The 13,543-nt window shown below is 44.0% G+C and overlaps 1 protein-coding gene across 3 annotated transcripts in view; it reads right to left on the reverse strand.

The window, feature by feature from the left end:
• usp19 (ubiquitin specific peptidase 19) overlaps window positions 1–13,543 on the reverse strand; it is a 133,560-nt gene that overhangs the window by 71,648 nt on the left and 48,369 nt on the right. For all 3 annotated transcript variants that reach the window (XM_059649681.1, XM_059649680.1, XM_059649679.1), the window contains exons 9-10: window positions 5,061–5,217; window positions 3,891–3,962 (exon numbers count right to left, since the gene is read on the reverse strand). In XM_059649681.1, coding sequence (XP_059505664.1) covers window positions 3,891–3,962; window positions 5,061–5,217 — 229 coding nt within the window. The remainder of the gene's footprint in view (window positions 1–3,890; window positions 3,963–5,060; window positions 5,218–13,543) is intronic.

Consider the following 13,543-nt stretch of genomic DNA (forward strand, 5'->3'; position numbering starts at 1 on the left):
CTCCACTCGTTACAACCTGCTAACTAGAAAATGACCAACAGAAACTTACACACAGTACATCCACCTGTTCTCTTTATCCGATTCTCCTTTAGCATGTTACTGCCTTTAAATACTTCTGTTAGTTGAACAATTTCCCTTTCATAAAACCATTGGGGCTCTGTCAAATTACTGTGAACTTTTCTAAGCATCCTGTTACAGCTTCCTTAATAAGAGCTTCCAACATTTATGACAGTTGTGAAGCTAACTAGCTCTAGTTTCCTGCCTTCTGCCTCTCCCTTTTCAGTGAGATTTCCAATTGAACAGAACATGCCTCAGACTTAGTTGATACTTTGGTCTTAATTTTCCAAAATTCCCTATCACACTGGCCATTTCTTTTATGCTGACTCAACAGTGAAAAAAATCTGGGGAGGCAACGGCCTAGTGTTATTATCGCTGGACTGTTAATCCAGAGACACAATGTCAGTGGGCCTGGGTTCAAATCCTGCCATGGAAGATGGGGGAATTTGAATTCCACACAATATTTGGAATTAGAACCTACTGATGGCCATGAATCGACTGCCAGAAAAGCCAATTTGGTTCACTTTAGGGAGAGTAACTGCCATCCTTACCTATTGTCAGGTCAGAGGGGTGGCCACAGGTACCCGCATGGGCCCCAGTTATGCCCATAACTTCATGAGGTACATGGAACATTCCTTGTTCCAGTCCTATTCCGGCTCCCCACCCACAACTCTTTCTCCGATATATCGATTATATCATCGGTGCTGCTTCCCTCCCTCATCTGGAATTGGAAAAGTTCATTGATTTTACTTCCAATTTCCACGATGCCCTCACTTTCACCTGGTCTCTCTGACTCCTCCCGTCCCTTCTTTGACATCTCTGTTTCTATTTCTGGGGATAGAAAGGCCACTAATGTCCACTATAAACCCACTGACTCCCACAGGTATTTGGACTATGCATCCTCACCCCCGGTTCCTGTAAAGACTCCACCCCATTCTCTCATTCGTCTGTCTCCATCGCATGTTTAGATGAGGCCAACTTTGACAAGGGAGCCTCCAACATGTCCACCTTCTTCCTCAACCGAGGATTCCCCAGCACTGTTGTTGACAGGGCCCTCAACTGGGTCTGACCCCAACTCCCGCACTTCCGCTCTCAGCCCTTCTCTTCCCTCCTGCAACAGTAATAGGGTTCCCTTTGTCTGTACTTACCATCTCACCAGTATCCACATCCAGAAGATCTAAGGCACCATTTCCGTCATCTCCAGTGAGATGGCACCACCAGACACCTATTCCACTCCCCTCTCTTGTCCACCTTCTGCCAGGGCCATTCCTTGCAGGAAACCCTAGTCCACTCTTCCTTCACCGCCAACAAACCACCCCACAGCACTTCCCCTGCAACCGACACAAGTGAAACACCTGCCCATTTACCTCTTCCCTTCCTAGTATCCAAGGGCCCAAACATACATTCCAGGTCAAGCAACACTTCACCTGCACTTCCCAGAATCCAGTCTACTGCATTTGCTGCACACAACGTGATCTCCTCTACATCGGGGAAACGAAACGTAGACCAGGTGCCTGCTTCACAGAACACCTCCGTTCTACTCGCAAAAAAGGCTGTGAGCTACCTGTTGCTTGCTGCTTTAACACGCCATCCTGTTCCCTGTCCAACATCTTTGTCTGTGGCTTGCTGTGGCGTTTCAGTGAAGCTCAGTACAAGCTGGAGGAACAATACCTCATTTTCCCCTTGGGGACCCTGCAGCACTCTGGACTCAATGTAGAGTTCAATAATTTTAGGGCCTAAAAATCCCAAAGCCCCCTAACCCACACAACAAGCCCTACTGTCAAATAGCCTGCCATTACACACTACCTATTATTAGTCGCTAACAGTCCCCATTAACAACTGTTCACCTCCCAGCCAGATCATCAACTCCTTTGTCTATCCAACTGCTCTTCTCTCTTCGGGGTCTATCCTACCGAATACTCCCTACCCCACCCCCTCCCTATTTTCTGCATATAAACCGACGTTTTCCCAGTTACCATCAGTTTGGAGGAAGAGTCGCCAGACCCAAAAAGTTAACTCTGATTTTTAATTCAGAGATGCTGCCAGACCTGCTGAGCTTTTCCAGCAACTTCTGTTTTAGTGCCATCCTTACCTGCTCTGGCCTACATGTGACTCCAGACCCACAGCAATGCAGCTGACCCTGAACTGCCCTCTGGGCGATCAGGAATGGGTAATAAATGCCACCTGGTCAATGACACCCTCATCCTGTTAAAACAAAAAAAGCTCCCAGGCTTATCAGCCCACAGCTCCAGTAATTTACTTTCACTTTCTAGGTGATTGTCATTTTGAGTTCCTCGCACCTTTCCATTTCCGGAATTATGGCTATTTCTGGAATTTTGGTTTCCTCTACTATAAAGCCGGAGACAAAACATCAGTTAATTCATCTGCCACCTCCCTATTTTCCATTGTTAATTCATCAGACTCACTTTCTGTAGGACCAATGCTCACTTTAACTTTATTTAAATATTGATAACTCTGCTTATTTGTTTGTGTATTTCTGGCTAACTTTCTCAAACTTTTTCTTCCTTATCTTTTAGATGTTTAAAAATAAAATTATCCAGTCTTTTGACGTGCCACTCATCTTTGCACGATTATATATTTTTCTTTAAATATAACACTATTGCTAATTGGTTTAGTTAACAGATCATGGGTCCATTCTTGGAATGTTCTATTTTATGTACTCTGAAATACGGCCTTAATGTCTGCCACTGCATCTCTGTTGACTATCTTTGTATTACCCAGCTGAGTTCTTTATGATTAAGGATCATGGTTTTAAAATTAAAGGCTTTTGCATTTACGACCGAGAAAACATTTTTCATCTGAGGGTGCAGTAACTTTGGAATACTCTTCCACAAAACAAAAATGCTGAAAGCAGAATCTTTGAATACTTTTAAAGCAGAGGTAGACAGATTCCCAAGAAGTAAAAAAGGTGAAATCTTACTGGGTAAGCAGGAATGTGGAATAATCAGACCAGCCACAATCTTATTGGAATGGCACTGTAACTTCGATGGGTCTGGTGGCATATACCTGCTCCTAATCTACCTACCTGGCATATACCTACATGTAGGTGCATACCTGTGTGCACAATCACGCCCTCAATTGTCCTTATTTAATACTAAAATACTAGTCTCAGTACCACGCTCCTCTCTTGCAAACTGAAACAAATGTTTAATCACATGATCCCTGCTACCTTGAAATTCTTTCACCGAGGTTATTAATTATACTATGTTGTTCAGTACAGTCAGCTTTCTACTTAGCTCCACAACATACTGTCCAAGAAGCTTTCCTGAAAACATTCCTGGAACTTCACAATCAGACCACCTTTTCCCACCTGATTCATTCATTCTTTACACAAATTGTCTACCCAAACTGCTTTCGACATCTTGCTTTCCTAAACTTGGTTCATCCGTCTTAGTTGTGTTATTACCATAATTCATAAACAGAGCCATCCTTACACTTTTCAGAACTTCCTGTCCTTTCAACGTGACACATTCTTGAATGTTCAGGTCCCAATCTATATCAGCTTGCACCCATAAATTGGTTTCTAGATCGTACTTAATTATTTCTTTTGAAACTCTGTTCATCTGTTTTATTTTGAATGTGCGTGCATCCAATGACAATGTGCTGAAACCATCTCAAATGGCTCAAAACAACAAAATTGTAGAAAATGCCATGTTTACTGCACCAAGCTTTTGGATCAAGACTGAGGATCACTAAGAGTTCTACCCTGAATATCTTCTCTTTGTGATATGATTGTGATACAATTTACACAGTCTTTCCTAACAGGAAAGTAATATGTGGTAGAAGCTAAAAAGATTTATTGCAATTCTTACCGAACTTTAACCTGCCATTTGAAGATTGTGTTTGGTCCACAGTCAGGATGGATACGCAGAAATGGCTCATGGCTTTGCAAAACAAAATCAGAACAGTAATCTGGATGATATACCAACTGCTAAACAACCAATTCTTCTTAATATAACAATGTATCAATAGCAATTTAAATGAAAAAATGTACAAACTGAAGAACATTATAGTCCAAAGTAGATAATTCAAAAGAAGACCATCTTAAAAACCTAATCCCAGTCCCAAATCGGAGTGGACAATGGCCAAGTGACATCAAGTCATTCTACCAGTAGCCTACAAAAAGAAACTGGACCTTGAAAGCTTTAATTGAACTGTGCAGCTAGCTAGGATCCAACTCCTGACTTCCTGCTCAGCTTCAACAACTGAAGATGGCTGGCCTCCCCCAAAGTGGGATCATTAGCACTTATGGAGCAGGTACATTGTTATTGGACTTCCTGACTCATTAGCGGCACACAGCTGATGCACTGAGGAAAGTCCTTCTCTACTGCCAAAGAAAATCCAACGGAATCCTGAAATCTGATACTGCATGGGCCATTGATGCTGTCCTGGATTCATCCCTTATTGCTTTCAAAGTAAATGGTTTTAATAGGAATCACACAAGCACTCAGTTGGTGGGTTTCACACAAGCTTTTGAAGGGCACAATTCTTGATTGGCCAGAGGCTTCCTGCCACATGGTCCCATGACACAGGATACGAGGACAAAGGAGCAGAAAGTGGAAAACCCATCAACAGTGTCCATCAAAAGAAAACAGCTGCAGCCTTGTTCTCTTCATTGCTTAGTTCCACAATTGGAGACCCATCCTTGGTGCATCTAGGCCCAATCTTTAAATCATTTGAGACAGCTTAAGACCTGCAATAAAGCTCACAGGGTCTTAAGACACGTTCATCACACAATCTTTTACCCCACCTAACAGCAGATAAAATTTTAAGATTTAATTTGAAAAGAGGGACCTGCAATAGTGCATCACTCTCAGCAATGCACTGGACAGTCAGCCTGGATTACATGTTTTAGTCTTTGAAATATGGATTTAACCCACAATTTTCCAACTCAGAGGTGCAGTTGTTACCTGCTGAACCAACACACATTACAGTTTATCATAAAATTCCCTAGTCGCAGCCTGCAAACTCCCTGTGCTCACCTTGTTTGAAAAATAAGTGTGAAATCTTGTTCTCGGAAAAGCACCTTGGATACAGATTTGCAGATCTCCTTCACATACACATGCACCACCATAGCATCTGTGCCTTTCTCATAGGAGTCATACTTAACAAAGCTCAGATTCACATAACTATCTGGAACTGCAGGATATTAAAACAAAAATTAGAGTTAACACAATTTCACGTCACTTACATAGCATTAGCACAATACTTTCTGTATATCACTGAAATCTGTGCCTAGCAAGATTCGAGGAACAGCTTTCAGGAACCATACAGGAAAAGCCTATAGTCCACTCATCTTTGCAGTATGCACCTGCCTCTTAAAAGATTCAGAGATAGTGGGAACTGCTGAAGCTGGAGAATGTGAAATAACAAGGTGTAGAGCTGGATGAACACAGCAGGCCTAGCAGCATCAGAGAAGCAGGAAAGCTGACGTTTCGCGTCTGGACCCGACAGGTCAAAGAGGCAGGGATGGGACTAGTAAAGTTGAGTGTAGGTGGGGTTAGGTCAGTCCAGGGAGGATGGACAGGTCAAGGAAGTGGGATGAGGCTGGTAAGTAGGAGGTGGGAGGATGGGATAGGTGGGAGGAAGGACAGGTTAGGGAGGCGGGGACGAGCTCGGCTGGTTTTGGGATGCAGTCGGGAGGGGGGATTTTGAAGCTTGTGAAATCCACATGGATACTATTGGGCTGCAGGGTTCCCAAGCGAAATATGAGGTGCTGTTCCTGCAACCTTTGGGTGGCATCCTTGTGGCACTGCAGGAGGCCCAGGATAGACATGTCATGTAAGGAATAGGAGGGGGAGTTGAACTGGTTTGCAACTGGGAGGTGCAGTCGTTTGTCGCAAAAAGATTATAGGTGTGTCACAAAGCGGTCTCCAAGCCTCCGCTTGGAAAAGATGGCTGTTTTTGGTGTTCTACACCTGCACAACTTCATCGTAGAACCCAATCTGAGTGTTCACCACATGTACAAAAACCCTCAGGGATGAGACAGACTGAGGCTCATCTTATAGTAGCTTGATTGTCTTCTCCTACTCTGTGTCGAGTATTCTGGATTTACTGCTTTCCATTTCAAGAACCATCTTGTAAATCTTCCAAAAATTACAACACATACATCTCCACTCATGGGAAATCAATTGCCTGATATTTGGAGATTTGCTTTGTTTCTTACATTTTAACCTGTCTCTTTGTTTCCTGGTGAGCAGTTGGGATCCAGCATTCACAATACAGTTTGACTACTGCCTTGTTGGAGACAAACTTATTTTGGCTCGTGCTGGGATGATGCAAAAAGGATGTTTCCCTGGCTGGGGGGACAAGTCAGGATTCAGGGGAGAGTTAGAGAATAAGAAGTAGGCAACGTAGACCTGAGATATAAGAATTGTTTCATCCAGTTGTTGAATCTTTGGATTTCTTTACCCTAGAGAACTATGGAAGATCAGTCATTAAGCACAGATCGACAGATACCTAAATATTAAAGACAAAGTGATATGGGATATAAATTATTACCTGGTCATACCAAAAATAAACTTATTCCAATGGTTGCCTGTCTTTTTGCAGCCAGTTTGATATATGGGGATTATTCAGGAAAATGTACTTAGAAGGTCTGTCATAATCTTATTAAATAGCAAAGTAGACTTGCGGGATAAATGCCCTACTATGGCTCCAATGTATTGATGAATGCTGCCCTGCATTGGTTGGGTATGTTGAGTTTAGTGTCTTGACCCTAGATGAGCCCAAACTGTGGCTATGTTTGCTACTAATTGTCCTGATGCTGATTACTAAGCGGGATGAAATTTCAGCTCTCTTCTATTCTATCTGAACTTTCTGACCAACTTATTGTGATTTCTGATCATCTCCCAACTCTACTTACACATCACCCCACACATCACATTTTGAAAACATCTGCAAATGTGACCACTTTGCTTGGTCTTTGTGAAACTAATCCAACATGAATCAGTACTACACGTCCTTCTGCGCATTCTTCACCTTGAATATTTCCACAACCCTACAACAGGAAACCAGTTTCCAATAAACTACAGAGATAATGGGAACTGCAGATGCTGGAGAATCCAAGATAACAAAGTGTGAAGCTGGATGAACACAGCAGGCCCGGCAGCATCTCAAGAGCACAAAAGCTGACGTTTCGGGCCTAGAACCTTCATCAGAAAAGGGGATGGGGAGACGGTTCTGGAATAAATCAGGAGAGAGGGGGAGGCGGACCGAAGATGGAGAGAAAAGATGATAGGTGGAGAGGAGAGTATAGGTGGGGAGAGGATAGGTCAGTCCGGGGAGGACGGATAGGTCAAGGAGGCGGGATGAGGTTAGGAGATGGGAAATCTAAGTGCAGCTTGAGGTGGGGGGAGGGGATAGGTGAGAGGAAGAACAGGTTAGGGAGCCAGGGACAAGCTGGGCCGCTTTTGGGATGCAGTGGGGGGACGGGAGATTTTGAAGCTTGTGAAGTCCACATTGATACCATTGGGCTGCAGGGTTCCCAAGCGGAATATGAGTTGCTGTTCCTGCAACCTTGGGGTGGCATCATTGTGACACTGCAGGAGGCCCAGGATGGACATGTCGTCTAAGGGATGGGAGGAGGAGTTAAAATGGTTCGCGACTGGGAGGCGCAGTTGATTATTGCGAACCGAGCGGAGGTGTTCTGCGAAGCGGTCCCCAAGCCGCCGCTTGGTTTCCCCAATGTACAGGAAGCCACAACGGGTACAATACCGTATCCACTGTACCCATTGTGGCTTCCTCCACATTGGGGAAAACAAGCAGAGGCTTGGGGACCGCATTGCAGAACACCTCCGCTCAGTTCGCAATAAACAACTGCGCCTCCCAGTCGCGAACCATTTTAACTCCTCCTCCCATCCCTTAGACGACATGTCCATCCTGGGCCTCCTGCAGTGCCACAATGATGCCACCCCAAGGTTGCAGGAACAGCAACTCATATTCCGCTAGGGAACACTGCAGCCCAATGGTATCAATGTGGATTTCACGAGCTTCAAAATCTCCCGTCCCCCCACTGCATCCCAAAACCAGCCCAGCTCGTCCCCACCTCCCTAACCTGTTCTTCCTCTCACCTATCCCCTCCCCCCCACCTCAAGCCGGACTTCCATTTCCCACCTACTAACGTCATCCCGCCTCCTTGACCTGTCCATCCTTGCCGGACTGATTTATCCCCTCCCCACGTATACTCTCCTCTCCACCTATCTTCTCCTCTATCCATCTTCGGTCCGCCTCCCCCTCTCTCCCTATTTATTTCAGAACCCTCTCCCCATCCCCCTCTCTGAAGAAGGGTCTAGGCCTGAAACGTCAGCTTTTGTGCTCCTGAGATGCTGCTTGGCCTGCTGTGTTCATCCAGCTTCACACTTTGTTATCCAATAAACTACATATGCCACATCCTGAAAAAACTGCAAATGTAATTATTCCGCAAGTGCACGAAAGAGGAATGTGGAGTATCCAGGCTGTTGCCCTTGAAGCACATCATACACAAAAGAAACAACCCTGTTTCAGTTGTTTATTCTAACACTGGGTCATGTGATCTGTATTTTGTCACCGTGCCCTTGAGATCCATAACACACAGCCTCAATGTACTTGGAGTTAGCTGGCACAACGCTACTGCCCCTGGCTTGGTTTCATAGGATCTAGTAACAAAAGCCTTCCTATTCTTTTCTCAATTACAACCGTAGAACACTTTACTCTCCATCTGTTCCCAGAAGGAAATATCTGATTAATTTGATAGCTTCTCTGAAGGGTGTGGAATGCCACTCAAAGTCAAGAGCAAAGTGTCTGTCTCATTTTTCTCAGCCAGTTTACCACGGGGTCCCCATTAACTTTCTGTTTAAATTGTGAGAGACTGTACTACTTTGACTTACAAAGGGATCTGAGTGTCCTGGTACATTAATCACAATAAGACAGCCTGCAGGTTCTAAAGAAGGGTCACTGGATGCAAAACGTTAACTCTGCTTTCTCTCCACAAAGAGTTTCTCCGACAACTCTGTTCTTGTTTCAGATTTCCAGCATCTTCAGTTCTTCATATACAGAAGATTACAGCACAGTACAGGCCCTTCAGCCCTCGATGTTGTGCCGACCTGTCATACCAATCTCAAGCCCATCTAAACTACACTATTCCATATACGTCCATATGCTTATCCAACGACGACTTAAATGGACCTAATGTTGGCGAATCTACTACCATTGCAGGCAAAGCGTTCCATTCCCTTACTACTCTGAGTAAAGAAACTACCTCTGACATCTGTCCTATATCTTTCACCCCTCAATTTAAAGCTATGCCCCCTCGTGCTCGCCGGCACCATCCTAGGAAAGAGGCGCTCCCTATCCACTCTATCTAACCCTCTGATTATTTTATATGTTTCAATTAAATCACCTCTCAACCTTCTTCTCGCTAATGAAAACAGCCTCAAGTCCCTCAGCAGCCTTTCCTCGTAAGACCTTCCCTCCATACCAGGCAACATCCGAGTAAATCTCGTCTGCACCCTTTCCAAAGCTTCCACATTCTTCTTATAATGCGGTGACCAGAACTGTACATAATACTCCAAGTGCAGCCGCACCAGAGTTTTGTACAGCTTCACCATAACCTCTTGGTTCCGGAACTCGATCCCTCTATTAATAGAAGCTACCTTTTATTTAAGATAGTCTGAAGGTCTGGCAAGTAATTTGGAAGGCAAATGGGATGCTGTTATCTATTGTGGAGGGAATGAAATATAGAATGGGGAATTTTACCAAGGCTTTACGGGACACAGGTGAAGCATTGTGTAGTTTTGGTCTTATTTGAAAAACAAGAGATAGCATTGTTAAAGGCAGTTTAGAGGTTTACTCAACCCATTGCAAAGGGGAAGGGATTTATAATATGACACAAAATTGAACAGGTTGGCATTTTTCCCTTCAAGTTTAGAAGAATGAGGGGAGATATTATTGAAACATACAAGATCCAGAGGGAACATGACCGGAGGCAAGACTAGAACTAGGAGATGCAGCTTAAAGGCCTCACTTATTTTAAGATAGAAATAAGGCAAAATCCCTTCTTCAGTTTGTTAGCCTGTAGAATTCTTTTTCACTGAAAACTACGAAGGCTGGATCGTTGAATTTATTCAAGGCCAAGACAGATTTTTGATACACAATAGACGAAACACAGAAAATAAGTGCAGTAGACCATTCCAGCCAACAAGCTTGCTCCACCATTCAATATCAAAGCTGATCATCCAACTGTTCTTGCTTGCTCCCTATACCTTTTGAGCCCTTTAGCTTCAAGAACTATATCTACCTCCTTCTTGAAAACATTCAAAGGTTTTGGCCTCAATTACTTTCTGTGGCAGAGAATTCCGCACAGGCCCAACACTCTAGGGGAAGAAAGTACTCATCTCTGTTCTAAATGGCCTCTCTCATATCTTTAGACTATTGCTCCCAGGAACAGGGGCCTAGTACTTCAGCTTCAAACAAGCAGAGGGAAAGGAGTAACAAAACTAAAGCACTGGAGAAACACAGCAAGTCTAGCAGAATTTCTAGACAGGAAAACTAAGTTAGTTAATGTTTGAGTCCAGTAGCCCTTTGTCGGAACAGGGAATCAGAGCAAGTTCTGGTTTAACAGTTGAAACACCAGGGGACTGCTGATTGAGGAAAACCAAAATCAAAATGTGACATTGCAGGAAAATGGTGGGTTGATTGGCTCATAATTTTAAAACGTGTATGCTTTTTGGAAGATGAGATTAACTGAGAAACAACAGGAATAAGTGAAAGTCAGGACCAATATAATAAAGGAATGTAAGCAAGCAAAGTAGGGTAAGGAAAGCAAAGTTAGCTTAAGAAATTCAGTTTGTAATATTATGAAGGTATTATTAATTTTACTTTATAAAATGAAGTTATTAAGGGGGTAAGGGAAGTGTTGGCAGCAGAGCTTGCCCCCCTGATATGGTCCTCTTAAGATATGTGGTAAATCATGGTAGTTTCAGTGTCCCTTTTGACTGAGTGTAGGAGTGTGTCCAGCCAGAGTTACTGGCTAACTACAGTTTGATGCTGAAGCTGCAGGTGAATTCACTGGAGGACTCACAATGCTGGCTATATCATGGACAGGATGTTCAGTGGTGTGGTCACACCACAGGCGAAGACAGAACAGGGAGAAAAGGCCCGAGCGGCTATTGGACAGAGTACAGAAAGGCAGGTAGTGCAGATGCCCAAAATCTGTGCCACTCTCTTAACATATATACCATTATGGACACTGATGGGGGAGGTAACTGTACAGATGAAAGCAGCAGGCACCAAGGATGGGGTGTGTTGCACCAGAGGGGAGGAATGTGAATGGCAGGGAATTTATTTGCAAGCGGAAGTGACAGGTGTTTCTGTGGCTGCAAGAGACACTCCAGGATGGTGTGCTGCCTCCCAGATGCTAGGCTTGGGTGTCACTGAATGGCTGCAGGGCATTCTAAAGGAGAAGGGCAAAACAAACTGGTAATAATGACAGATAGAAAAAGGCTTGACATCCTGAGAGTAAAATTTAGGGAGATAGGATGCAGATTAAATAGAGGACCCAAAAGACAAGAACCTCTGGATTACACCTGGTGCAATGTGCAGGGGAGGGAATGACCTAGTGATATTATCACTGACTGTTAATCCAGAGACACAGATAACGTTCTGGGGACCGGGTTCAAATCCCGCCACGGCAGATGGTGGAATGTGAATTCAGTAAATATCTGGAATTAAAAATCTAATGATGGCCACGAATCCATTGTCGAATTATTGGAAAAACCCATCTGGTTCACTAATGCCATCCTTAAAAAACTGGAAACTGCCATCCTTACCTGGTCTAGTTTACATATGACTCCAGACCCACAAGGTGGCTGACTCTTATCTGCCCTCTAGGCAATTAAACAGGGTAATAAATGCTGCCTAGGCAGCAATACCCTCATCCCATGTATGAATAAAGAAAAAAAACGAAATCGGTGGTTAGCTCAGCTGAACGCATAGCTGGAGAGATACCACAGGAAGGAGTGCTTTAGATTTATGCAATATTGACAGTGCCTTTGGGAGCAGACAGACTTGTACAAGACAGTCAAGTGGCTCTAAACCGAAAGGACCAGTATCCTTGCAGTGTTGGAGAGGGCTTAAACTAACCTGTCAAGGGGATTCAGATCCAGAGAGAAGGTTCAGCAGGGGGAACTGTACAGCCAAAACTAGAAGAGACACCAAGGGAGTCAGGAAGGCATAGACACAAGATAATACAATGTAGAGCTGGAGGAACACAGCAAGCCAGGCAGCAGAGGAGCAGGGAAGCGGATGTTTTGGGTCAGGACCTTTCTTCAGAAGGATATATCCAGACTGCTACAGAAAGCGAAGGAAGAGATTGCTGCTGTTTTGGTGATGATCTTTGCATCCTCACTGTCCACTGGAGTAGTGCCAGATGATTGGAGGTTGGCAAATGTTATTCCCTTGTTCAAGAAATGGAATAGGGATAACCCTGGAAATTACAGACCAAACAGTCTCACTTCTGTGGTGGGCAAATTCTTGGAGAGAATTCTGACAGATAGTATGTATGATTATTTGGAAAAGCATGGTTTGATTAGAAACATATTCATCATGGCTTTGAGGGTGCAGGTCATGCCTCGGAAGCCTTACTGAACTCTGAGGATGTGACAAAATGCATTGATGAAAGAAGAGCAGTGGATGTGGTGTATATGGATTTTAGCAAGGCATTTGATAAAATTTCCCATGATAGACTCATTCAGAAAGTAAGGAGGCATGGAATTCAGGAAAATTTGGCTGTCTGGATACAGAATTGGCTGTCCAACAGAAGACAGAGGTGGTAGTAGATGGAAAATATTCAGCCTGGAGCTCTGTGGCCACTGGTGTTCCACAGGGATTTGTTCTGGGAGCTCTGCTCTTTGTAATCATGATAAATGACTTAGATGAGCAAGTGGATTATTAAGCTTGCTAACGGTGGAGTTGTGGATAGTGCAGAGGGCTGTTGTAGGTTGCAACGGGACATTGATAGGATGCAGAGCTGAGCAAAGAAGTGACAGATGGAATTCAACCTGCAAAAGTGTGAAGTGATTCATTTTGAAGGTCAAATTTGAATGCAGAATACAGGGTTAATGGCAGGATTCTTGGCAGTGTGGAGGAACAGAGGGATCTTGGTGTCCATGTCCATAAATCCCTCAAAGTTGCTACCCAAGTTGATGGCGTTGTTAAGAAGGCATATGGTGTGTTGGTTTTCATTGACAGGGGAATTGAGTTTAAGAGCCATGAGGTTATGCTGTAGCTCTATAAAACTCTGGTTAGATCACACTACGTTCTGCTTACCTCATTATAGCAAGGATGTGGAAGCTTTAGAGAGGGTGCATAGGAAATTTATCAGGATGCTGCCTGGACTGGAAAGCAAGCCTTATGAGGAAAGGTTGAGGGAGCTGGGGCTTTTCTCATTACAGTGAAGAAGGGTGACAGGTAACTTGATAGAGGTGCA

Source organism: Stegostoma tigrinum, chromosome 11 (assembly GCF_030684315.1).
Source record: "Stegostoma tigrinum isolate sSteTig4 chromosome 11, sSteTig4.hap1, whole genome shotgun sequence".
NCBI lineage: Eukaryota > Metazoa > Chordata > Chondrichthyes > Orectolobiformes > Stegostomatidae > Stegostoma > Stegostoma tigrinum.